This window comes from Plecotus auritus, assembly GCF_963455305.1.
Source record: "Plecotus auritus genome assembly, chromosome: 1".
In the NCBI taxonomy this organism is placed as follows: Eukaryota; Metazoa; Chordata; class Mammalia; order Chiroptera; family Vespertilionidae; genus Plecotus; species Plecotus auritus.
The window spans coordinates 193,468,821-193,495,267 of record NC_137770.1 but is presented as its reverse complement, the minus strand read 5'-3'; the positions used below and the strand labels follow the sequence as shown (position 1 = coordinate 193,495,267).

Below are 26,447 nucleotides of genomic sequence, written 5' to 3'. Positions count from 1 at the left end.
TCTTGGAGAAGACTCAGCTATGAGCCCTCAGCAGCCAATGCATTCCTGGCAGTCCCAAGGGCAGATTCAGGTAGCCCACCACAGTTCCCCTTCCCTTCCCTTCCCTTCCTCTCTTTACCCTTCCCTGTCCTTCCTTTCTCTTCCCATGGCCCTGAGTCCTCTTTGTTCTTTCCCCAGGACTCTGTCTCTTATTATCTTTTGTCTACAGGATAAGTTTGTAATAATTCCATTCCATCTACCTCCACTTGGATGGGGTATTTACAAAACAGCCTTTCACACTGACAATATGAAACTTCTCTCAGAAGATTTGCAATAAGTTTTCAAGAAAAAATTCTCCTTCTTATCTGAAGTCCACAATACCAAATGGATAACATATATTACCCTAGCCTTAGTATGTGCCATGGCCCCATAGGAGTGATTAATCTAGAAGTCTCCATCTCTGCTTCCAACTTAAGACATGCAATCACATGTTCTCCCCAAGTTTCCCTAGTTTTGCATGTGCAATGATCATGGTTGAAGAAAAACAAATGTTAATACAATAAGTATCTTATTGAATTGAATTATGAAAAGTAACAATATTATAATAGCTCTCACATATTAAGCATATGCTGAGCACTGCTGCTAGCTACTTCAAATATAGGTGCCATTTAATATTTACAACAACCTTACAGGATAAGTTTATTATCCCCATTTACAAGTCAGAAACTGAGACCTGGAGAGGTTATGAACTTGCTTAAGATCACACAACTAGGAAGTGCTAAAGGCTGGCTGTGGTAGAGAAGGCCAGCTATTCACTAAAATCCATCTGACTCATCCGTGATGCTGAGTCTCTCTGAGAAAGCTGCCTAGGCAGGGTCATGCAGCTAGTTCTAGTTAAATGAATGTAAGCAGAAGTGATATGTGTTACTTGTGCCTTCTTCATGCTCTCTTTCCTGTCTGCCCACCAGCTGCAGTGGGCCCTGAAGCCCCAGTGGAAAGTAAAGCCATGAGATGCAAAGAGCCCAAGTCCCTTATTTACCAAGTAAAGGAAAGCCACCAATCAACCATAGACACCACATTAGACTATTATGAGTGATAACCACAGTTCTGTTGTTCAAAGACACTGAAGTTCAGGGGATTACTTATGGTAGAAGCTAGCATTACCCTAATTAGTACACAGGATGAAAGCTAGTCTTCCACTGATATATTCATTTGCTCATTCATCTAAATGAATGGTAGAAGTTGTTTCAGTAACCTCGACCAGGTAGGAATATATTAGACACTGGGGATGTAAATATGCACATGACACAGTGTCTTTCTTCTAGGAGCTCATGGTGTAGTGAATACGAAAAACAGTTCACAACACTGTGGAAATACTAAGGGAGTAACTGGCTCTGCTTGGCCTCATTTATGGAGTTTCTCCCCTATGTAGGCACTAATTTACATGACAATCCTATTTTTATCTTTTCTAAATTTATTACATTAATATAAATTCTTCTCATGTGGATATTCTGATAAACTTAGAGACCTGTTTTAGTAAAAAGAAATCTCTGAAAATCAATTCTGGGAAGGTGGGGAATTGAATTTAAAGTTAAATAATATATTCAGTGGTTATGAGTAACTCTCCTAAAAATAATTCTTTTTGAATGCCGGCCACTTTTGTCTTCTGCCTTTAAAAACTAGTTGGTAAATGGATACATTAAGACATACAACAATTATGGATACACTAGAGGCCTGGTGCACGAAATTCGTGCACGGGGGAGGGAAGGTGTCCCTCAGCCCAGCCTGCACCCTCTCCAATCTGGGACCCCTCGAGGGATGTCCGACTGCCCGTTTAGGCCCGATTCTATTGGGCCTAAACGGGCAGTCGGACATCCCTCTCACAATCCAGGACTGCTGGCTCCCAACTGCTCGCCTGCCTGCCTTCCTGATTGCGCCTAACCGCTTCTGCCTGCCAGCCTGATCACCCCCTAACCACTCCCTTGCCAGCCTGATTGATGCCTAACTGCCCTCCCTTGCCAGCCTGTTTGCCCCTAACTGCCCTCCCCTGCAGGCCCGGTCGCCCCCAACTTCCCTCCTCTGCCAGCCTGGTCACCTCTAACTGCCCTCCCCTGCAAGCTTGATCGCCTCCAACTGCCCTCCCTTGCAGGCCTGGCCCCTCCCAACTGCCCTCCCCTGCTGGCCATCTTGTGGCAGCCATTTTATGTCCAGATGGGGACATCCATCTTTGACCACATGGGGGCAGCCATCTTGTGTGTTGGAGTGATGGTCAATTTGCATATTACTCTTTTATTAGATAGGATTTCTCAGACTCAGTTTAAATTATGTATTAATGTGAGAGGAAGAAAACTAAGTAGAGCAAAAGGGGTCAACATACACTCATCACTCCCTCCACTGTTCCACCGTTATCCCACACTCCAAAGCTGGCCCACAACATTCCCCTTCTACTCCATGTTGCCTTTGGTAGAAAAACTTTTTCTTGTCCTCCTATCCCTCATCCATCCTCCATCCCTACCCATCCTTCCACGTCCACTCATATACCACCCTCTTCATTCCCCAAGGCTTCCAGCCTACTTCAGCTCTTTTCCTTTTTTGAGCAACTCTGTATTCAACATTTAGCTGTAATTAAGAACTTAATTGTTCCCTAAGTATTTTGTTCACATAACTCATTTTCCAATGTGACTGAAAATGTCTTTATGACATAAAGCATGATTTATTTTTTCTCCATGTACATTTGCTGCCCAGAAATGTTCTGAGCACTTATGTAATCAAAAAAGAAATGCCTAATGAGCCACTAACTAATATGATCTTCCTGCAAAGTCTCCTGGGTCCTCATGACAAGAAGCCTTTCAAAGCTTTGAGAAATTATGGGCTTTAGCAAACCTTGAGCAACAGGCAACTCAACCCAACGGGGTGCTGAGGGGAGAGCCAGGATTAGCAAGTCGTTCTGAGTTTCATGCATGGCCTTGGACATAGCCTTTATGTAGACATCTGCATGGCCTTGGGACACGGTCTTTATGTAAACATCTGAGTCTCAGTTTTCCCACCCTTAGAGAGTGGATAATACTTTCCTCTTAGAATCAAAACAGGTTAAGTAGAAGAAACTCTGCTTTAAGGGAGTTCCATTTTTATTCAATTAGTGGATAGCAGACAGAATCCAGTCACTCTTGTCCAAAGTAATTCTAATAAGCATCCTAATATTGACTAAAGAGGGACTTTATCTCAGAACAAAAAAGCCCTCCCTTCTAAATCCATGCTTCTCCTAAAAGCAACTGACTAAATAAATGAAAGATATGATGCAGTTAACTTTGTGCCCTTTGCTTTTGCATCCTGGTTCTGCAAAGTGCTGAAAAGGCACTTCTCCTCTAATGGAACCAGGAGGGCAATGGTGAATTATCTGGTCATAAGCCCAAGATATGAACAATATGGAGAGGTGTCCCCTGTCATCACACTGTTCATTAATTGTCCCATATAAGGCAAGTCATGGGAGAGAGAGCCCTCTTCCAAGATGCAGCAGGGAGGCTGGGCGTCAGGGGAAGCTCAACAGCAGGGGTCTCTTGTTGCTCAGTCAACAAGCTCCAAGCCCCCCTGGGGGCCCCTGGCTCCCAATGAGAGCTTTACTTTTCTGTCAGCTGTGACGCCCCCTCCTCTCATTAATGCATGCCCTGGGGTCTTCTTTTCAGGAGCTGAGGCAGCATTCTTCAAGACAGCTTTCCTAATTGGTGAAGGTTGCACTGGGGGGTACACATTCAAGCAGAAGCAAATGTTTGCACAGTTCCTTTCCTCGCCCACTCTTCTCAGCTATACTCACAAGACCCCTGGGGCACAGTTTCCTTGAATGTTGTCAACACAGGCTACCTCCTTTGTCTGTACCTACTGCCTCCCTGCTTTATATGCATTATCTGGTCTCTTCATCTCTAAGGAGTAGTTTAGTCCAGAGGCTTCAGGTTCAGCCAGGGATTGAATCCTGGTTCTGTGTAAAATTAGGCAAGTCACTTCATTTTCTGCTTCCTAACCTGTGAAACAGAGGTAATAGCATTTCCACATAGGATCATTATGAGGATTATATGACATAATGTAAGTGAAACATTTCCAGGATAGTCCCTGCCACATAGTAAGTGCTCAATATCCATTATCATCCACTGCACTCTTTGGCCACCTATAAACTAGTTCCTGTTTGCATCACTCTCACAAAACCACTCTCTCAGAGAACACTTTAACATCCCCTCCCAACCTAATCCACCTAACTCTTTTCCTCTCTGTTAATTTAAACATCATGCATCTGTTTAGATGAAACCAGAATACTGAGCACTTTTCCCCAAGGTTAGGATTGTACCTGAGACTTGTGCAAAAATGCAGAGTACACAGATAGTTTGACTATGAGAAAAAATTAAGACATTTACAAAGCTGGTGGAGAGTATGAAAAAAGTTGGGCCAGAGATTAGAATGCAGTGAAGCAAATAAAAACAATAAAGGAGGCAATTATTAATTTCAGGAAAAATAAAAGATTATAAAATAGAGCAAATATAATCATAGCCTACTATTTGGCTCAGCAAAAAATAATATTTACCTAGCAAAATAATAAAAACCACACATATGGGATTAAACAAAATTTGTGAAATAAATATATTGAAATGATACAGGAGGTGAGAAGATAGGGGATGAGATTAAAAATTCTGGCTTTACAAAATAGAAAGTCATACAGAAGAGTTGCAAGTAGTTAATTGCAGAACAAAGGTCTGGGTACGAAGGGGTGCAAGCACTGGTTGGCTTCCCTCATCATCACTCCCAAGGACACATTTGCTTAACTTGGACTTCTTGTTTCCACAACTTTAAACTTGGCTAGAATAGAAGTCCTGGTTCTTGGAGAGCAACACTTTGAGACACTGAGCCCGAAGCTGTGACTCTACCTATCACTCAGATGCTTCATGCCAATGCACCACAGGCAAAGAGTAGATTTTCTATATTGGCACAGAAACTGTGTTCATCCTAATGAGGCAGGATTGCTGCTACACAATGGGAAAAAGAAGAGTAAGTCTGGATCTCAGGGGATTCCCTGGGCTTCTCCTGGTGTTTCCATACCCACTGACCACAGGAAACAGGCAATTGCAGGAAGTGAGTCAACCCAGGCTCAGACCCCTCAGGGTGAGGATCTGGGTCACCTACTAACCAAGCAACCTTGGAAGGGCTGGCTGAGGGTGAGGGATGTCTAGAAGGGATAGTGGAGGAAAGAGAGGATGGATATCAATTGTGGCCTCAGAATCTGCTCCTCAAGGGGGACTGTAGTTTACTGCACTGCTCAATCTTTTCTGAGAGCCAGGGGTCAGCCTAGTCTTGGAAGAACAGTGACAGAATGGAATTAAGGGAGAGCATCAATGGATCTGAGCTGTGCCGAGAGTGTAGCATAACAAACAGCACACTTTCCACCCTGGGGCATCATGCCAGCAGTGCCATGCAGGCCTTGGTTCACTTCCTGATGATCACAGCTTGCCTCAAGTGCACATGATGGAGCCCGACCCACACGCCTGCAGGGACCTCAACTGTGCACCTGGCATTTCCTCCATCCCTGTCTCACTATCCCCACTCAATCACTCCTGTCTGCTAGGATCTCCTCCAAAAATAAGCTACCTTTACCCAAGTCCTTGTCTCGGACTATGTTTTCAGAGGAACGCAAGGGAAGACTGAGATCATGGTGAACCTGGAGTTTTCACACTCGCTTATAACTTTGCATAGTCCTCTCTCCCAATAGCCTAGCTACCTACTTCCATAGCACTTTATTTATTTCAAAGCACCTTTATGAGTGATAGAGAAAGTGATAAGGTGGCTGTTATTACCAACTCCCTGTCATTCTCATTATTTAAACAGAGAAGGAACCTGAGGCTTGGAGAAGTTATGCGTCTTGCCCAGTGCCAAAGGGTTTGTAAGTGGTGTACTGAATCTACAGTAGAAGCTATGGGTGCCTCCCACATATCTCCTTTATTAGGTCAGTTTAGCCATCTCTCAGCTGCTATATGCATCGCTGGTAAGAGAATCCTCCAGAGAATTGTCTTCCACGGCTATAAATGACTGGGAGGGTATGTACATCTCCCCCACCAGGAGCCACCCACAGTGAATGACTGACAGATAACAGGGGACCAAAGCCCAACCCCCCTGTCTCAAGGTGAACTTCTCTGTGATCTCATTCTTTCCTGAGTCCTCCTGTGATCAGGTTGAGGCTAGACTTCAGCTGAAACTCATCTTTGCTTATCTTCTTCCCTGCCCAGTCCTGTTCCCTCACATCCTAACAGGTTTTTCCCTCAATAAATCATTTGCACATCTGTCTCTAGCGCAGTGGTTCTCAACCTTTCTGATGCCACGACTCTTTAATACAGTTCCTCATGTTGTGGTGACCCCCAACCATAAAATTATTTTCGTTGCTACTTCATAACTGTAATTTTGCTACTGTTATGAATCATAATGTAAATATCTGTGTTTTCCAATGGTCAACCTGTTGTGACCCACAGGTTGAGAACCGCTAGCAGGGTCGCTTAAGACCATCGGAAAACACAGATATTTACATTATGATTCATAACAGTAGCAAAATTACAGTTATGAAGTAGCAACAAAAATAATTTTATGGTTGGGGGTCACCACAATATGAGGAACTGTATTAAAGGTTCGTGGCATTAGAAAGGTTGAGAACCACTGTTCTAGCGAATCCAACCTAAGATAAGACCTATGGTTTATGATTTGTAGTCCAGTGGTTTCCTCACTGCAGAATGTCATGTGGTTAAAGAAATACAGGAGATACTACATACTGGTCCCTTATTAATGCTGGCAACTCATCAAGAATGGACATTTTTCCTCCGTCCAGGAAAATAATGTGAACTGATTTCATAGTCTTTTTTATAGTAACACTACTAAAGGAGTGTGTCTGCCTTAAATAAGGATACAGATGTGGTGCTTTTAGATATAAACTTTTAAATATTTCAGGTAATATATTTTAGTATCATCACTTTATGCCACATTATATCATTGGCTAATTATAAAATGCTAGGAATCCAAGGTGTACAACAAAACTCATAGCTCTATGTAATTAACATGTCTCATTTTAGAGCAGTATATAAAATAATTCATCAGCCCAGAAGTTCCTGCCTACAAAATGATAAAGTTATTATCTATTCTCCAACATTATTCTGTTTCTTGAGGCCTAAAACAAGGTAAATTTTCTAAACTTCAATTTTCCAAAAATTCTTACAAAGACAGTGGTTCATTTTGTTGGCAATCATCCCTGAGAACTGGCACCTATATAAGTCAAGGTCCCACTAGGAAATCAGAAGTCACTTTACACACCTAAAACAGGGACTTCAGTAACAGAGAGTTAGTGGCACAGGCGAGGGAATTGCTATAGAGAAGCCAAACAGGAAAGGGCGGCAGCCCAGATGTTAGCAACAGCAGAAAGCTCCAACAGCCCTAGGCCAGAGGGATCAAAGCAGGAAGTAGCTGCTGGGGCCCCTGGAGGAGCTGCTGCCCCAGCTTCAGCCACTCTCCAACCCTGCAGTGCTCCTGCACTGGTTGACCCCTGCGGACGCCAGCCTACAAGAAGGAGCCTAAGAATCACGGCAACCTGCAGGATTGGATTCCCCATCACAGGGAGCACAGCGGTACGGAAGGCATGGTGGAAGGCATGGCAGGCAAATAGCACCAGGACCAGCACATCCACGTACTACACACTGCAGTAAAGACCTAAAGCAATCAAAGGCCCCCATGTGGGGAGCAGCATGTCAAAACCATTGCCTGGAATCCTAACACCAGAGAACAAAACAAGGGGAAATCTCGTCTTTGATTCTGCAGCTAATGATATTAGAAATCAAGACCAGAGGGAAAGCCTCTGACTCAGGATGGTGGCAGCACTTAATGCTTTTTTCAGAAAAACTCACTGCCAGCCTTAGAAACAGACTTGGGAACGGACTAGGCAGCTTTGTAATAAGTATAAATCCAATCAGAGAGAAGAAAAATTACCCAGTTTGTTGTTGTTGTTGTTATTGTTGTTTTAGACCCCTAACCTTCAAGCCCTTCTATAAAATGTAAATATTTGCTGCTTCATGGTAGGCTTAAATGTAAGAAATACTGAATTTTAAAATGTGTTTCTATATTTTGGAGTGAAAATCCTAGTGTGAACACTAGTTATTATAATTAATGATTACAATGATACTCATTAACATAAAAGAAAAAGTTGATTCAAGCATGAAATCTTTGAAGCAAAAAATGAAATTTAGCAGAGAAAAGTCTACTGCTTAAGCACTCATTACTGTAATGAACCCAATGATTTCTTTGAATCATTACTTTTCCATGTTTTATTTTTTAATTTCAAAGATAATACCATCAGAAACTGCATATAGTCAGAAACTGTGTTATGAACTATTAAAATCTGGGAAAGCAGAACATTTGGGGAAAAAACAAAAATGTCATAATCCCACCAGCACAAATACTGTTAGCATATTCGTGTTCCTCATGAATAATTTGTTGAGAGCTCTAAATGAGAACCATTATTGAGAGTCCTATGCTAGAGAATGGACAGTCTCAATTTGATTATTAGTTTAAATCACAACTTTCACTTGCTCATAGCCCAGGGGAGCAATGGAGAAGAGAAGCAGGAAAACAATGTATTTGCGACCCTTCCCATCATATTTCAGTGACTCAGGAATCTGGGTCCAAGGAAAGCTACCACTGTTTAGGATGCCACAGACTATAAATCAATTGTCTGAATTCCCAATAGGATTTCCTATCCCCTATTAGAAGCATATTTCACAGACTCCATAAACAGCTCTTATGAGAGGCCTCCTACAAAAGTGAGAACTAAATTTCCATTAAAGAACATTTTCCCTATCTTCTTGCTTTAAGTTCCGTTACCTTGTGCTTAAAAATAATTTGAATACAGCAAAATTAGACATTTAATTCTGAAGACAGAAGACCCACAGTGTCTCCCAAAACCTAGAATCTGTGTCACTCAATTAGCACCAAGTAAATAATAAAAAATAATGTTTTATCATTTGATACTTTTATGTGTATTGTTCTCAACTTCCATGGAGGTTGTAAACTAGGTGGCCAAGGTCAGACCTTATTTTCCTGTTATCCAACAGCCCAACTCACTCACCAAGCAACTGGTATATGCTCAATGCGTACTTTTGATACTATTAACTCTAATTTCAAAATAAAATTGGAACAATTCAAAAAATTGCAAGTTACATTCTGGGATATATTTCACCAGACATTCATATGGCTTTCTCCCTTATTTCATTTAATCCGACACTCACATATCAACCCCTTAGAGAGGCCTTCTTTAAGTAATGAGAACTCCCTACCACTTTCAGCCTTCCTTGCTTGCTTGCTTTTCTTAGATGGATGCTGAATATATTCCCCACTAAAATGTGAATTCCATCATCCTTCTTATTTATTGCTGTATACCCAATGCCCAGAAAGACCCTAATTCTTAGTGATACTCAATAAGTAAGTACGGAACGAATAATATGTGAGTAAAATTTGTACATACACAAAAATTTATATATAAAACAAAAATAATTGGCCTAGAAAGTGTTTAAACTACCATTAAAACCTTTTTTAAAAAATTTATTTAGATTTTACACATGAAAGCCAAATAAACTGGACTCCACTAATTAATCACTGTAAAAAGTTCAATTGGTACAAGTGTGTAAAGTAGCCATCCACCCACTCTAAAGGCAGGCATCCTGCAGAGTATGGGAAATAGTCTGGGAACATACAAGCATAATAAATGATTACTAATGAGTAAAAAGCTATAAGATTTAATCCTTTTAAATATAATCTACTGAAATTTAATCTTTCATGAACATAAAGGATTCTAAGACCAAGAATCCTTTTGTTTTACTTTAGATTTTGAATTACTCTCTGAGTCTCAATTTCCCTATCTGTAAAATGGGGATAAATAATAACTAGCTCAGAGGATTGGTATATAAGTGACAAAATATAACTAAAGTGCTTAGCACAGTGTCTAGACATAGAAACAAAATAGGTGATAAAGATAGTAAGTTCAGGGACTAGTGAAAACCCAAAAGAAAGACCTACCCATGACAGCAGGGGTCAAAGAAGCTGCTTAGAAATGATGGCACTTGAGTTTTGAAGGATCACCAGGCATAAGTCAAATCTAGGGATTGGAGATTGAAGGTCATTTTTGGCTGAAGGAAGAGCACATACTTTGAACAAGAATTTTAACAACCAGCAAGCAGCCTTAGGAAGGAAAGAGTATTTGCAGAAACATCTTGAAGGGCTATTCTGCAAAGGGAAGGTGAAGCCACAAGCCAAGGAGACCTGAAAACTAGACAGAAGTGAAATTGCTTAGCATGAAATATGAACCAAACTAAAAGTGGGTGAGAGCAGAGAAGACTGAGAAAATAGAAGACCTGGTAATACAGCGCAAACCTAGTTTATAATTATTTGAGTCTAGAATTGAGCTCCATTTTACATATAATCACAAAGTATTTTTGCACACTTTGACTATGCAATGAATTTTTCAGGAAGGAAGTTATCATATAAATTTTATAAAAATTGGACTTTGACAGTTGGGAATTTTCCACAAGTTGGTCACTATATTAGTTTCCCTTTGCTGCTGTAAGAAATTACCACAAAAGTACATATTTATTATCTGACAACACATATTTATTATCTGACAATTTTAGAGGTCAGAAATCTAAAATGGGTCATCAAGACTGCGTTTCTTCTGAAGGTTTTGCAAAGAAATCACTTTTCTTGCCTTTTCAGCTCTAGAGACTGCCCACATTCCTTGGCTCATGGCCCTGCAACATTCCAACCTCTTCTTCCCTTGTTACACCTCCTCTGACTCTGACACTAGTGTCGCTCTTAGGATGACCAAGTATAATCTCTCCATCTTAAGATCTGTAATTTATTTATATCTGCAAAATCTTAAAATTCATATGATAACTTCCTTCCTGAAAAATTACCTTATGTGCCATAAGGTAACAATTTTCCAGATTGGGATATGGATATCTTTGGAGGGGCCAAGGATGATTTTGGGAAATCATCACTGACTAACCCATACATTGCTCATGGATTTTGAATGGCTAATGTAAAACACCTACATCAGACTTCATTAGTCATAGTCACAGTCTCAGTAATTCTAAAGAAAGGTGAAATATATGACAGCCTTGTATGTCTCTGACATAATCCTGCCCAAGAATTTACATTTACATTATTACTTTACTACCTTACTTTCCTTGTACTTCTTCTTATACAGTTAGAGCATTTTTAAAGGTATATGTAAATTGGTTACATTATCCATACAAAAAATAGAAGAATCATTACAAAATGCATCTGAAATATTTACAGCAAAAGGGGTTATTAGATCTGGTAGGACTGAGAACCACTGACCTGGATGGTTAGTTATTATTTTAGTGAGCTGAGTGGTACTGGAAAATCTACCATATATATTTTAAATCTTGTAGCAGTTGCAGCAAATCTGAAATTGAAGGTAAAGATCCACTAGGAAATATGGCAATAAAGTGAGCAGACATGGTCCAGTGTGCTGCTAATTTAACTGAACCCCTTTCTTATTTCTCCTGCATTCCTTCTCAGCTACTACCCCCTACTTGGCCAGCCCTCTCAGCTCCAGACCCTCTGCTTCTAGTCCTGCAGGCATAACGAAACCGACAGATCGTGAAGCAGTTGGAGGGTCAGCTGAAGGATAACGGACAACTGGCTCTTTAAGGTTTCATGAAGCATCACAAAAAGAAAAATGGGCTCCATTGATGAGAGCTCTTATATTAGAGTGCAATGGCAGCTACAGGAGGCTGGGTGGCCGGGAACAGGGGCAGGCAATGGAAGGACAGGAGAACAGGACAACTCAGTGACATGGGGAAGAAGGTCACAGATTGCAGTGAATACCTCAGGCTGTCTATTCAGATATAGCTGTGTGGGAAAGGACAGGGGCAGAACTCACAGTAAGGAAGACAGAAAACAGGCCCTAGTGATGTCGACATACTTCCACAGACTGACGCATCATTTCCCCGCAGCTCTAGTTCTGAGTTATGCGCGTCCCCTGCAGCTGCAGGGTTCCCATGTTCTTCATTCTGGCCTCTTCCTCATTGCTCTTGCCTCTACCAACAACATCTGTATTTGTTCTTGGTCTCACTGTCTTTAGGTTTCTGTCTCATTCTGTTTGCGTAGGTACTTCCTGACTCTGTCCCTTTTCCCCACTGCCTTGTCTCTTCTCCGCCCCTCCCCTCTTTGCTCCTAACATTGAGTTGGACAGAAACCATCTAGTGTAGGAAAACCAATCATCTAGGTCTTCCCAGCAAATTATTTCAGCTCCTTGGGGCCAGTCTGTACATGGCTGCTCTAAGGTCATGAACTTATCCAAAAGAAGCATGAGGATAGTGAAGTATCAGCATCCACAGACCTTGATCTAACTATGGGCTGAACCATCCTGGTAGATAGTATAGTAGCATGGACATGCGCAATTTCTGGAGTTAAGCTGCTTGGATTCTAACTGTTAATTATTGGCTATAACCTGGGCAAGTTACTCAACATCTTTAAGCCTCAGTTTTCTCAGCTGTAAAATGGTAAGAATAAGAGAAGATAATAGAATGTATTGCATGGATATTAATTTTTTTTTAAAGCATGAAAAGTGTTTAGTACCATAGCTGTCATAGATAGAATAAGTATGCTAAATGCTGACCAAATTACAGCCTGTTGGCCAACAAGACCATTTTACCCATCATGGTTTACTTTGCATTAATTTTGATTTGTAAAATATTACATTACATTTTAAAATGTTGCATTAAAGTGTCCATCATGAAATCCACATGTTTGGCCCCTCCTTGGTTTTGTGCCTACGTCCCTCATCTCATCCTAGAGGAAGACCTGATCATGGCCATGACACTATAGTTCTGGAACCATCAGCTCAGGCATTTGGAATCCTATCATTTGCATTTTATTTATTCAGGTTTTCCTTGCGACTCCTTCCTTTTGTGGACTATTTTATTTCTTCCTCCTATTTTATCCCTATAATGATTGTTTTGTGATTGAGTTATTGATATTTGAGAATATATTTTTGTTTGGGAGATTTATGTTTAAAATAATATCTGGATTTGGATTTATGCCATTATGTAGGGAGCTAGCATATTCGTGTATTAGACTCCTATCCTTAGTTTCATTTTAAAGAAAAATTATTCTTAGCTTGAATAAATGCAGAACAGATGTTTTACAAGTCCACAAAATGGAAATGCAAGATTTATAAAATTGATCTTTTACAAAAAAGTCTTTAATATCATAACACGTTAAAAGAAAATAAGTTTAAACCAAACAATGTTTAAAATAATTCTTTACTGAAGCCTAACATGTCACTAATAAAACCTGCACCCTAATTAATGAATTTTCTAAATAGGACGTGTTTGCAATACAGCCTGGGGCGGATAGTTAAAATATCTACGTAAGGACTTAGAATTCCTCCAGGAAACAAGTAGCATAATGTCTCATAGAACAGACGTCAAAAACTCAAATGCCTCTCAGGAGAAGGAAAGCAGTGGTAAGCCTGAGCTTCACGGTGTCAGGAAGACAGTGGAGAAAACTAAGGACTGTGGTGAACTGGAGGAGCCTTGCCCTGTTCAGGGGGCGCAGCAGCCATTGAGCCATGGTTGACTATTGTCATTTGGAAATTTATGCTAATGTTTCAGACAGTCCAATTTTTTCAGGACAAGCCTTAAATCCATACATCTATGTGAAAACACTCATATTTTACAATATTTGCTCAGCATTTTAAACAAATCACTTAAATGGGCAAAACAAAACATGACTGGGTTATAAATTTCCAATTTCTGCATAGGGAAGGAATCATCTTTGTTATAAGAAAGGGGGAAAAGAGACATTTTCATTCTTCCCTTCTGAAATCATATCTATAGCATTTCTCAGGCATAGAAATTTTTAATCTATGCAAATCAAAACAACTTTGTCTTAATTAACCTAAAATAAAAGGCCACTTAGAGAAAGCTGAAGTCAATGATAATTCAGGTTTGTTTGTTTGCTTGCTTTTTCTGAAGAAAAATAATAGGCTCTCCTAGAATCCCTATTGTTGTGAGTCGGTAGAGGTAATCTCCATCTCTTTTAAATTCAACTTGCTGGTTCTGTCATTTTTTATTCAGGCTGCATCTTCCAGAAGCCACTCTGCCTCTTTCATGGGCCATGAGAAGATAACATGGGCAAAAGATAATGTGGACTCCACTTCAGGCATTCTGACTTCTTTTCCAGCTCCTGTCAGGACCTTCAAGGGGAATTGTCACTACCAGAAAGCGGTGACTTTTAATTTCCCTTAAGCTAGATTCGGTGTTCAGATCTTCACTGTGATGTAAAAGCCCCAAATGACTCTTTTTTTTTTTTTATGCCAATAGGAACTGCATGAGCAGACAGAATTTAACTCTTGGGTGCTATAAACCCATCTTGTTCTCTACATTTTCCCCAAATTGAGCTGCTACATTAAACGTTTTGTATATTACTATTACATAGTGTTTCTCTCTTTCCTTACATTCCTACGAGTGGGGCATGGATCATCCTTAGAGAGAGGCTCAATGCAGAAAGTACATGGCCAGGTGGAGCAGATACTTGACAACACCCAAGCAAATGCTATGAGTCATTTGTGGGAAGATAATCAAAAAGAAAAACTGATCCAGCAGTCACACTCTTTGGTATTTACCCAAATGGATGAAAAGCTTATATTCACACAAAAACCTGCACATGAATGTTTATAGCAGCTTTATTCATAACTTCCCACCTCAGAAGCGACCAAGATGTCCTTCAGTAAGTGAATGGATAAATAAAATGTGTTACATCCAGACTATGGAATATTGTTCAGTGTTAAAAACAAACAAGCTATCACGCCACAAAAAAAAAATGTGGAGGAAGTTTGAAGGCATAATACTACCTGAAGGAAACCAATCAGAAAAGGTTACATACTGTATGGTTCCAATTATAAGACATTCTGGAAAAGACAAAACTATGGAGAGTAAAAAGATCAGCGGTTGTCAGTCATTTGGGAGAAGGAAGACATGAATAGGTGGAGCACAGAGGGAATTGAAACTGTTCCATATGATACTACAAGAGGCCTGATGCATGAAATTCATGCAAGAGTAGGCCTTCCTTCCCCTGGCTGCTGGCACCGGCTTCCCTCTGGCACCTGGGACCCAGGCTTCCCTCCAGCTGCCAGCAGGCACCCAGGACCCAGGCTTCCCTCGCAGCCCTGGCTTCATCCTGAAGGTAGTCTGGAAGGACATCTGATCTAATTAGCATATTACGCTTTTATTATTATAGACTAGAGGCCCGCTGCACGAAACTCGTGCAGGGGTGGGGGCGGGGAGCCTGTCCCTCAGCCCAGCCTGCACCCTCTCCAATCTGGGACCCCTGAGGGATGTCTGACCGCCTGTTTAGGCCTGATCCCAGATGGGCGGGTGGACATCCCTCTCACAATCCAGGACTGCTGGCTCCCAACTGCTTGCCTGCCTCTGCCTGATTGCCCCTAACCGCTTCTGCCTGCCAGCCTGATCACCCCCTAACCACTCCCCTGCCAGCCTGATTGATGCCTAACTGCTCCCTGGCCAGCCAGATTGCCCCTAACTGCTCTCCCCTGTCAGCCTGGTCATCCCTAACTGCCCTCCCTTGCAAGCCTGCCCCCCCCCCCAACTGCCCTCCTCTGAAGACCTGGTCCTTCCCCAACTGCCCTCCCCTGCAGGCCTGGTCCCTCCACAACTGCCCTCCCCTGCTGACCTGGTCTCCCCCAACTGCCCTCCTCTGCTGGCCCAGTCAACCCTAACTGCCCTCCCTGTTGGCCTGATCGCCCACAACTGCCCTCCCCTGCAGGCCTGATCACCCACAACTGCCCTCCCCTGCAGGCCTGGTCCCCCCCAACTCCCCTCCCCTGCAGGCCTGGTCCCCCCCAACTGCCCTCCCCTGCAGGCCTGGTCCCCCCCGCAACTGTGCTCCCCTGCAGGCCTGGTCCCCACCCCCAACTGCCCTCCCTGCAGTACTGGTGCCCCCCAACTGCCCTCCCCTGAAGGCCTGGTCTCCCCACTGCCCTCCCCTGCAGGCCTGGTCACCCCCAACTGCCCTCCCCTGCAGGCCTGGTCCCCCCCAACTGCTCTCCCCTGCAGGCCTGGGTCCCTCCAAATGCCCTTCCCTATAGGACCAGTCACCCCCAACTTCCCTCCTCTGCTGGCCTGGTAACCCCTAATTGCCCTCCCCTGAAGGCTTGATTGCCCCCAACTGCCCTCCCTTGCAGGCCTGTTCCCCCCAAACTGCCCTCCCCTGCTGGCCTGATCGCCGCCAACTGCCCTCCCTTGCAGACCTGGTCCCTCCCAACTGCCCTCCCCTGCTGGCCATCTTGTGGCGGCCATCTTGTGTCCACATGGGGGCAGCCATCTTTGACCACATGGGGCAGCCATCTTGTGTGTTGGAGTGACAGTCAATTTGCCTATTACTCTTTTATTAGATAGGATAATGGTGAGCATACATCATTACATTGATCAAAACCCATAGAATGTGCACACCAAAAGGGAGTCTAAATGTAAATTGTGGACTTTGGGTGACAATGAGGCATCAATGTAACAAATGGATCACTCTAGTGGGGATGGTGATAGTGGAGGAGCTGAGCGTGGGGATAGGGGAAGTTGAATGGATGGATCAGAAGGGCAAAAGAACACTGCTGAAGGGACATAAGGATCAAATTAGAAAATGAAAATACCACAAGAAATGTTCAAGAGGGTTTTTTTAGTCTAGCAGGAAAAACTAAAAGCTATTTCCCGGGGACCTGAGACTAGCATTGGGCTCTATTATTGTCTGTGGCATGATTGGCTCGGGTGTAAATGGGGGAATGGGGTGTTTTTCCAATATACTTATCAACATTTAGGAAGTTCTCAAATACTAGGTGCCAGAGAGAAGGGGCTGAAGGAAAGGTACAAATATTAATAAAACGCAGTTTCTGTTTGGAGGAGAGCTTGCAGTTCTGTGGGATAGAGTGAGCTTACACTCATACACAAGGAGAGTGATGGGAACTGGAGGAGGAAGGAAGAAATGATGGTGGGCTGAACAGAGCAGTACTTCAAACTTGGGTACTGGCTCCCTACCAATTAACTATACATTTGTGAACCCAGATCATCTAACATCTAACCAGTTAATGTTTTGTCTGAATCGATCTTATAGCTAAACAATGTAATTTTAAGAACAAGGATAAGATCTTCCTACCAACCAAAAATTGTTTCCTGCTTGCTAACACCAGAAATTCCACCCCTTCAACTCAATTTCATTAGCTTCTTTTGCCTATTAAAATGCAAATACCCTTAGGAGAGATTAGACTTTAAGCCATATAATTCAAGTATAACTTCTGTGAATTTATTTATAAGATCTGTGAAGATTGCTTTGATAGACGAAAGGATATAGTAAACTCAAGATTACTGAATGCCAGGAAATGCTTGGGCAGGAGACAGAATATTTAAAACACTCTGTTAACTATAGGCTTTGCAATTTAATTTCACTCTGATTAAAATCGAAAGAAAACGGTGCAACCAGAACACTGAGTATATGCTGTTTTTACTATTAATATTGTTATTAATCTTGAAAAGATACTTGGGGAGTAGAAACTGTGTTTTGTGGGAAGGAGAAAAAAAGGTCTTCTATTTATTTCAGCTTCACTCACTGAAGTTACATGTTGGGGTAATAGAGCAGTCATTTGCCAGTCTTTGTTTTCTATGCATTTATTTCCCTCTGATTCTCTTAAACTGAGGGGTTCAAGAATGGGTTTTGGGTATTCCCATGTCCTACAAAATAGACCTCAATATAACCTAACCTCCTTCGTTTTTACCAGAATTTCTAGAAAAATCAATGAGATCTAGTATGAGTTTGACCACATTAGTATGACCTTGGAGTTCTTTCATGAGCATCCTAGATGCCACCACTACCATGCTAGCCTCTAAGGCCAGCTTCCTTTTGAGTTCTGGCTAAAGAACATAAATACCTTCCCTTGGTTTCCTTAGAGATACCGGGATATTTGGCACTTTTAAGCAAAAGGAAAGTAAACACAGAGGAGAAATAAAAACAGCCTGACTTATGCATGAGAGGTTCTTGACCCTACTACAGTTAGGTAACTCCAAGGGTCTAAGCCCTTCACATTCCAGGCTCTATCTCCCAATCTATTAACCATGTGAAAGCAAAAGAGTCCAACAACACTACAGCACCCAGCCTGGAGCCCTTGACTCTCACATCCCTGCTCATAAACACCAATGACCTACGTAAGAGCTTTCCAGGGGTGCTACCTCTCAGCCCCTCACACTTGTTCCCTGTGTCTAATCTGAGACTTGCCTCTTCCTCAGTTAATTAATGACCTTGCCCTTCAGGAAAAGCAGCTGCCATCCCCTTACACTGCTCCTCCCTCCCCCATGCAATTCTCCTTGGATATTGGTTGACTCCATAGTAAGCCATATAGATATTTTACCCACAAGATAGCATTTATATCTATGTAAGAATAAATATACTCAGCTCAAGGACAAGGAGGAACAAGCTGGGTGCTGCATCATGCTCCCCTACACTGCAAAAAACAGTCTCTAGGGCAGGGTCCATGTCTGTGTATATCACCCCTGATGCCAGCATGGTGTCTGGTATAATTAGGTACCCAATAAATAACCATTGTGTTAAAGAATGAATTAATACATGCAATCAGTGGTCGGCAAACTCATTAGTCAACAGTGCCAAATATCAACAGTACAATGATTGAAATTTCTTTTGAGAGCCAAATTTTTTAAACTTAAACTTATTCTAGCGCCACTTCTTCAAAATAGACTCGCCCAGGCCATGGTATTTTGTGGAAGAGCCACACTCAAGGGGCCAAAGAGCTGCATGTGGTTCACGAGCCGCAGTTTGCCAACCACTGCATTCAATGATTTCCCCACCACTTAAAATCTTAAGTGAAAGACTAACGTAGTGCTCAGATGCAGACCCTGATAAATTTTGACTGTAAGGACATCATCAATAAAGCCTTCATTGATCAAGCTCCAGCATTAAATCCTCTCTACTGTTCACTTTCCAATGTAAACACTTAAATATGCTAAGTTGAAGAGAGACTAATCAACTAAATAAAAAACACACTGGAGATAGAATCACCCCAAGGGAAAGGCAATACTTTCAAAATACTTCAATTCACTGAGGCAAAACAAAGTTCCTACACTCAAGCAAGAAAAGGCCACAGTTAGTAAGAGCAAGTATTTATTAGGAAGTTACTATGCACCAGGAAATATAATAACCTCATCATTTGTATTGTCTATTTAAACTTTAGGACAACCCAACAAGTTAGGAATTATCATTACCTCATTTTTCAGATTTTAAATGTAAGGCTTAGAGAAGTGTTTTTGCTCATGGTCACTTGTTCAAGAGGTTACAGTTTTAAACTTTGATGCCAAGGTGTCTAGGTTTAAATTCTGACTCTGCCTCTTTCTAGATGGCTGTCCTGGTCTGTCCCAGCTACTACAATCACAGGGGATATTTCCCAACACTCCCAGTGGATGCCTGAAAGCATGGGCAGTACTAACTCCTATATATACCGTGTTTTTTCCTGTACATACACAGCTATGATAGAGTTTAATGTATACGTTAGGTACAGTAAGAGATTAACAACAATAACTAATAATAAAGTAGAACTATTGTAACAATATATGGTAATAAATATATATTACTGTACTCACCTTTTCACTTAAAGGAAACACTTTATAGCTTCTCTTTGGCATATCCAAATTACCAGCATGATTACTCTTGTGCTTTGGTGCCATGATTAAGTAAAATAAAGGTGACTTGAACACAAGAACTGTGATACAGTGACAATGGGTCAGAAAACCAGGACGGCCACTAGGTGACTAACGGGCGGGAGCATCTACAGTGTGGATACACTGGACAAACAAGGGCTGAGCCACGCCCTGGGTGGGACAGAGCTGGACGTCGCAAGATTTCATCACACTGCTTAGAACAGCACACAACTTAAAACATTGTTTATTTCTAGAATTTCCCATTTAATATTTTTCAGACCACTATTGACCAGAAGTAACTGAAATCACCCAAAGTGATACTGCAAATGGGAGGTGGGGACAATTATATAACAAAATACCACAGACTAGGTAGCTTATAAACAACAAAAATTTATTTCTCACAGTTCTGGAGGTTGGAAGCCCAAAATCGGGGTACCAGCATGTTGAGGGGAGGGTTGCAGACTTCTCACTGTGTCCTTACATGGTGGAAGGGGCCAGGGAGCTCTGTGGGATTTCTTTTGTAAGAGCATTAATCCCATTCATAAGGCCAACCTCCCAATACCATTTCTTTTTTTTTTTTTTTTTTTTTTTGCGGGGCCGGGGGGCGGGGGGGGGGGTGGTCAAGATTTGAATTGAAGGAAACAAATATTCAGACAATAGCACTAGGCAAAGAGAGCTTAACACATCTGTGCCTCACCTAGAAAATAGAACTATTGACTGTACCAGTTAAATTATTGCCTCTCAGGTACAAACCCATCTTTCTGTAACTAACTTTGTGATGTCAGGCTTGGGACTCTGTAAAACACATCCCTGCTTCATCAGCTGGCTTTTGTTAGCTCTGCCAGTAGGGGGTGCTAGAGGGGCTGCAGAACTGGAAGAGCAGGAAGGAACTTGCTTCTTGTGCATTTCCTCTGAGTGCATTTCCTTAGTAACACACCCATCTCAACTTCCTGCAGAGGCACTGAATCCAGTTTGCAGTTTTTTCCCAGGGCTTGCAGAATCAGCCCATAGTGTGCTGGGCAGCACGCTTTCCTCAGAGGTCTGAATTTCAACTCTGTGGAGCAGCTTCCTCTAAGTATCTAAGAAGTTTTAGTAGTCCTGGGATTGCCACCCCCATCTTAGAATTCTCTTTTAACTCTCCATTACCTAGCTAACACCTTTACAGCTAAATAGCTAGATATTAAAAAAGGAAGGGAGCAAACAGAATCAGACATTAAGCCTAATAAACTGGCTAAGCCTAAGCCTGATTAAGTCTAGAAGTTACAGCTTCAGATGCCTCAGAGAGCAGCCTCATCCTCCACGGAGGGGACCTTATCCCTGAAGTGGGCTCCCCGATGGACAGCTGGCTATTATCCTGGATTACTGAGGGAGAGGTAAAACAATAAAGGAGACATTCCTCTGCTGGGTGCATGCCCAGTAGAAGCCAAGATCGCCCAGGGGGAGGAAAGCACATGTGCAATGGAAGGCAAGATGGCTCATGGGAAGGTGCTTCTACTTTGAGACATACCGGGTAGGAACTAAGATGGTGACCATAAGGGGAGGAGCCTAGCCTGGGAAAAGGATTGGATGGGATAAGGGACACAGACCCTAGAAGATCTAGGAAGTAGATAGGTTAGGAGGAGGGCCCAGCACAAGCCTGTGAAGGATTGGCAAAGATATTGGTTAATTTGAAAACCAGCTGGTTCTTTCCCAAATCCAAGATAATATAACCAAATTTTAACAAAGACTTCTCTCTTGGTAGCTCCTGTTCAACCATGATTTCTCTCTCTAGCAGTCACACACGCCCCACAGCCATGAAGGCCCAAGCAAGGGCCTGGGTGCAGCAGCCCAGAGCTGGCCAGAGCACAACTGGGAACAGAAAGCTAGCTGGGCAGGGACAGAGACTAAGCTTGGGCATGGATTAAACTGAACTGCCACAGCTTCAGATGCCCTGCCAATGCAAGGACAATGGCACAGGATTTCTGGACCGGGCCTTCTTCTGGACTTGAAGACGTGGCTGGACTTCTTCCACAGCGGGATGGAGCTGAGTGACCTGACAGTGGATGAGACACTGGAAACCTGGAGGCAGTCTTTTATTTCTACTTCAATAAATCTTACCACTGCACTTCATCCTCCCATGAGTGGGTCACTGAAATGCTTTTCTTGTGACTCCATGGAAGAGCCCTATTCCCACCGGCAACACAACCAGTTAATGATTCTTTACATTATAATCTCTGTTGAAATTATTGGTGTGGTTTCATTCTCTTGACAGACCACGAGGGATACAAGAGCACCCACCTCAGATGGCTGTTGAGAGGATTGAATGAGTTGATAGTTGTTAAGTGCTCATAACTGAACCTGGAGCCCAGTGTTTGCCATATCAATGTTAGCCCTCATTATCTAGTAAGTGTTAATGCTGAGTCGGAACCCACTCCTTTCCCTCTTCTTTTCAACCAACATGACGTTTCTCTAATAAAAATAACTACTATCTTAGGCAACTGGGCTTAGAAATTTCATAGGTGCTACCTCTTTTAATCTTCTTAAGCACCTCTTAGATGCTTTGCATTCTTAAAGTGTTTTTTCCCTAATAATTGACATCAAAGAATGGTATTCTGAGTCAATATGTCCATTATCCTGAAAGGTTAGGCAAGCACTTTAAACACTTCAAGCATCTATATTAGAAGAATAAGTTTTTAACATGAACTTCTCCAAATCTATTTATAACTGTCCTATGTATCACCAGGAATTAATTAACATAATTTAAACGTGTGTGTGTGTGTGTGTGTATCTGTGTGTTTGTGTCTGTGTGTCTGAGGATTAAGATTTTGGAATTTCAGATTGCAATTGAGGGAAGACAGTCAAAAGACACAAACTCCCAGTTTCAAGATAAATCAGTACTAGGGATGCAATGTACAACATGATGACTATAGCTAAATCTGATGTATGGTGTATAGGAAAGTTGTTAAGAGAGTAAACCCTAAAAGTTTTCATCACAAGGAGAACATTCTTTTACCTTTTTTCTTTTCTTTTTTATTGTATCTATATGAGAAGATGGATGTTAGCTGAACACATTGTGGTAATAATTTCATAATAAATGTAAATCAAACTATTATGCAGTACGCCTTTAAACTTATACAGTGATATATACCAATTATTTCTCAATAAAACTGGAAGAAATAATAGGTTAGCACTCTAACATGGACTATGGAAAGAACATTAAAAATACTTGACCCTGTCAAGGCATTTTGCTAAATTAACACATATTATTATAATTTTTACTAGTAATTTGTGGTTACTATGTAGTACTTAACCTCTGTGAATGTTGATTATTTCAAACCAGTATAAGCTTTTAAACTTTATAGCTTAAAATTTACAGAACATGAATTGAGAGACAGTTGCAGTGTATAAGACTGGGAAGGGCTGATCTTTCTCCCTATTTCTTGGACCATCTCCATTCAGTTTACTAGTCCAAGTAAGGGAGGTAGATCCTTCTGAGAACTGCCTTTAAAGGAATAATTTGACAGAGGCAAGTTCAGCTTCCTACACAGGCAGGTACTTAAGCAGACGACTGATGAGTGGTGAAAGGCTCCTCTGTCCAATTATATCTGCCTCACTGGCCCTGTGAGAGTTCCCCAGTGTGCACTTCTTTGGAGATGAAAATGAAAATGTTACCTGGATGTTTGAGAATGATAGTGGCAAATGGATAAAGACCCAAAGAGAAATAATCTTTTTCATGAGAGTCTAAGAAATATATCATATGAGGAATAATTAAAAGAATTATGATATTAATAATGGGCAACATAGAAGAATTTTCAGGGTAGAAGCTATTTCTCTTCCAATCTAGGAAAGGCTGCCATGAGAGAGAATGTGGCATACTAATTCTAGGTAGTAACAAGGGCAGGAACATGAACAGTGGCTAGAAATCACAGGGTATCCAATGTGAATAAATATATTTAAAATATTTTACAATTTCAGTGATCCAAATGAAAAGAACTGCCAAGGAGATAATGGTACCCCTGTTGAAATGGAGTACTTATGCATTGGTTAGAAACCATATGCTAGGGATAATGGAGAAAATCCTATATAATAAAGAGCTAATATGCTAATTAGACCGAACAGCAGAACGACCATCTGAATGACCTTCTGGATAACCTTCCAGACGAAGCCAGGGCTGCAAGGGCTGGCTGAGGCAGCTGGGGCTGTGAGGGCCAAGCCCCTTGCATGAATTTCGTGCATCAGGCCTCTAGTTGAGTTAATAAATAAGTCAACAAATGTGTGTGTGTGTGTGTGTGTCTGAAGATTAAGATTTTGGAATTTCAAATTTCTATTGTTTTGTATACGTAGAGTATCAATGAGAAATTATAGAATTTAAAAATTATTAAGTACCTATTTTGTGCTAGGCACTAAGATGTGTTATTATTTCATTCTATTTCTAAAATAAACTATACTAGTAGGTGCGATCATTCTCTTCATACATAGCTAGTAAAGTGACAGAACCAGGAACTGAAACCAACTCTTTCTGACTCACAAAGCTCATGTTTCAGCCAATTCACCACAGGCCACAGGTGAGGGTCATTCTCCAGAGACAATGCCGAGAGAATACAGTTCATTAAAAAATGTGACCCGATATAGGACTGAATGCCTTCACTGTGGAGGGCTTAGAAAATAAAGAGCTGAAACTGGAAGAGCATCTTCATGACCTTGCTTTCAGAACCACTTGTAAGCCCTGGGCAATTCTTAGTCACTGAGTTTGCAGAATATCTCTCATTCCATTTCATTTCAAGGATCACTCTCCAATTTCAGATTTACTATTACGGAAGCAAAGTAAATGAAGACTCCCAAATACCTTGATTCTGGGTGTATCCTTGCCTTCCGAAACAAGTCACTCTATTCCAGAAAAAAATAAAGGCACCCATCGAAATAATTACTTTTTAAAGGAACAATGAAGGAAGGGAATCATACCTTTTGCTTCGTGCTTGATTTCAGGCCAACTCGGGAGTGACTCTTGGACTAGAGGAAAAAGAGAAAGAAATCTATGAAAAACACAGTATAACAGTATAACTTATTTTGATGCCATTTTTTCTGGAAGGTATTAGTTTAAAGTTAGAAGTCCCTTCCCCTAATCTTCCTTCACAGCCTCTAGAAATCTAAGAATAGAAGCTCAGCAAGGACTCCAGTGCTGAATTTTTACATACTGAATGGGAGACTGTTTAAATCCTGGAGCTGAGAGTGCAAAGATGCACCTACACTTTGTCAATGCCGTGCTCATATTTACCGACTCAGCAACTTCTTAGAGGACACCAGCAGAAACCAAAAACTGCAAATATAAGGAAATACTTCCAGCTATAATAAGGCAAAGGGAAAAAAGAGGGTAATAAATAAAAGAAGAGGTAAGGAAGACAGAAGAAAGGAAAGAAGCAAATGCTCTATAAGTTGGAAAATGAGAAAATAGGAACAGAATGAAAGAGCATGTTTGACAAGATTCCCAAGTGTCTTTCTATAGGGAGGATTTTAATCTTGCTCATTTAAATATATTTTCATTAGATTAAAACAAATTTCACAAAAACATTAGTTCTTATAGAGGGTTTTTTATTTCCCAGTTTTATTCATGATTATCTAATCTTATATGGAATTAGGAAAGATGAAACAGGCATTAATCTATGCATGAGAAGAATTTGATATAGAATCCTATATAATAAAAGATAATATGCAAATCAACTGAACACCAGAACGACTGGTGGAACAACCAGTTGCTATGATGCGCACTGACCACCAGAGGGAAGATGCTCAGTGCAGGAGCTGCCCCCAGCCTGCAGGCCCCAGGCCAGCCAAGGTGGGTGCCAGCAGGGGCCCTTCGATCGCCCTGCTGGTCACTCACAGATCGGCCCTGATCGCTGGCCAGGCCTAGGGACCCTACCTGGTCACAAATTTTGTGCACCTGGCCTCTAGTACCATTATAACTTTTCTCCCACCAAGAAATAAGGAGAAGTCAAGCTTACTAAGTTTGGCATTCAGACAGTGAATATAACTCATTGTAAGTGTAGCATGAATCAAAGTTAACTCATCCAACTACTATTTGTAGCTAGAAAAATGTCTCCCTAAGTCAGGAGCCCTCAAATTGTTCAGTCCCATGATCCTCTTATACTCTTAGAAATTATTGGTCCCCAGAGAGCTTTTGTTTATGTGGGTTATATCCATTGGTATTCACTATTAAGAATTAGAACTGAGATTTTTTTTTCATTTTTCAAATTTTTAAATTTTTTTTACATTCAATATTATTTGATATTAGTTTCAAGTGTACAGCATACTGGTTAGACAATCATATACTTTACAAAGTATTTTCCCTGGTATTTCCAGTACCCAACTGGCACCATACATAGTTATTACAGTACTACTGACTATATTTCCTATGCAGTGCTTTACACCCTCATGACTATTTTGTATCTACCAATCTATGCTTCTCAACCCCTTCACCTTTTTCACTCAGTCCCCAAAACCCTTCCCCTCTGGCAACCATCAGCCTGTTCTTTGTTTCTAAGAGTCTATTCCTGTTTTGTTTGTTCATGTATATTGTTCTTATATTCCATACATAAGTAAAATCACATGGCATTTGTCGTTCTATGACTGACTTATTTCACTTAGCATAAAAACATCTAGGTCCATCCATGCTGTTGCAAATAGTAA

The 26,447-nt window shown here is 41.4% G+C and overlaps 1 protein-coding gene across 5 annotated transcripts in view; it reads right to left on the bottom strand.

Annotated features, from left to right (window-relative positions):
• The window catches only part of RASGEF1B (RasGEF domain family member 1B), a 562,949-nt gene that overhangs the window by 421,189 nt on the left and 115,313 nt on the right, over positions 1-26,447 (bottom strand). For all 5 annotated transcript variants that reach the window (XM_080666092.1, XM_080666088.1, XM_080666091.1 and 2 more), the window contains exon 2: positions 24,726-24,773. Coding sequence is in view for 4 of the 5 variants with exons in the window: in XM_080666088.1 (XP_080522214.1) it covers positions 24,726-24,773 (48 nt within the window). In the remaining variant the exon portion in view is untranslated. The remainder of the gene's footprint in view (positions 1-24,725; positions 24,774-26,447) is intronic.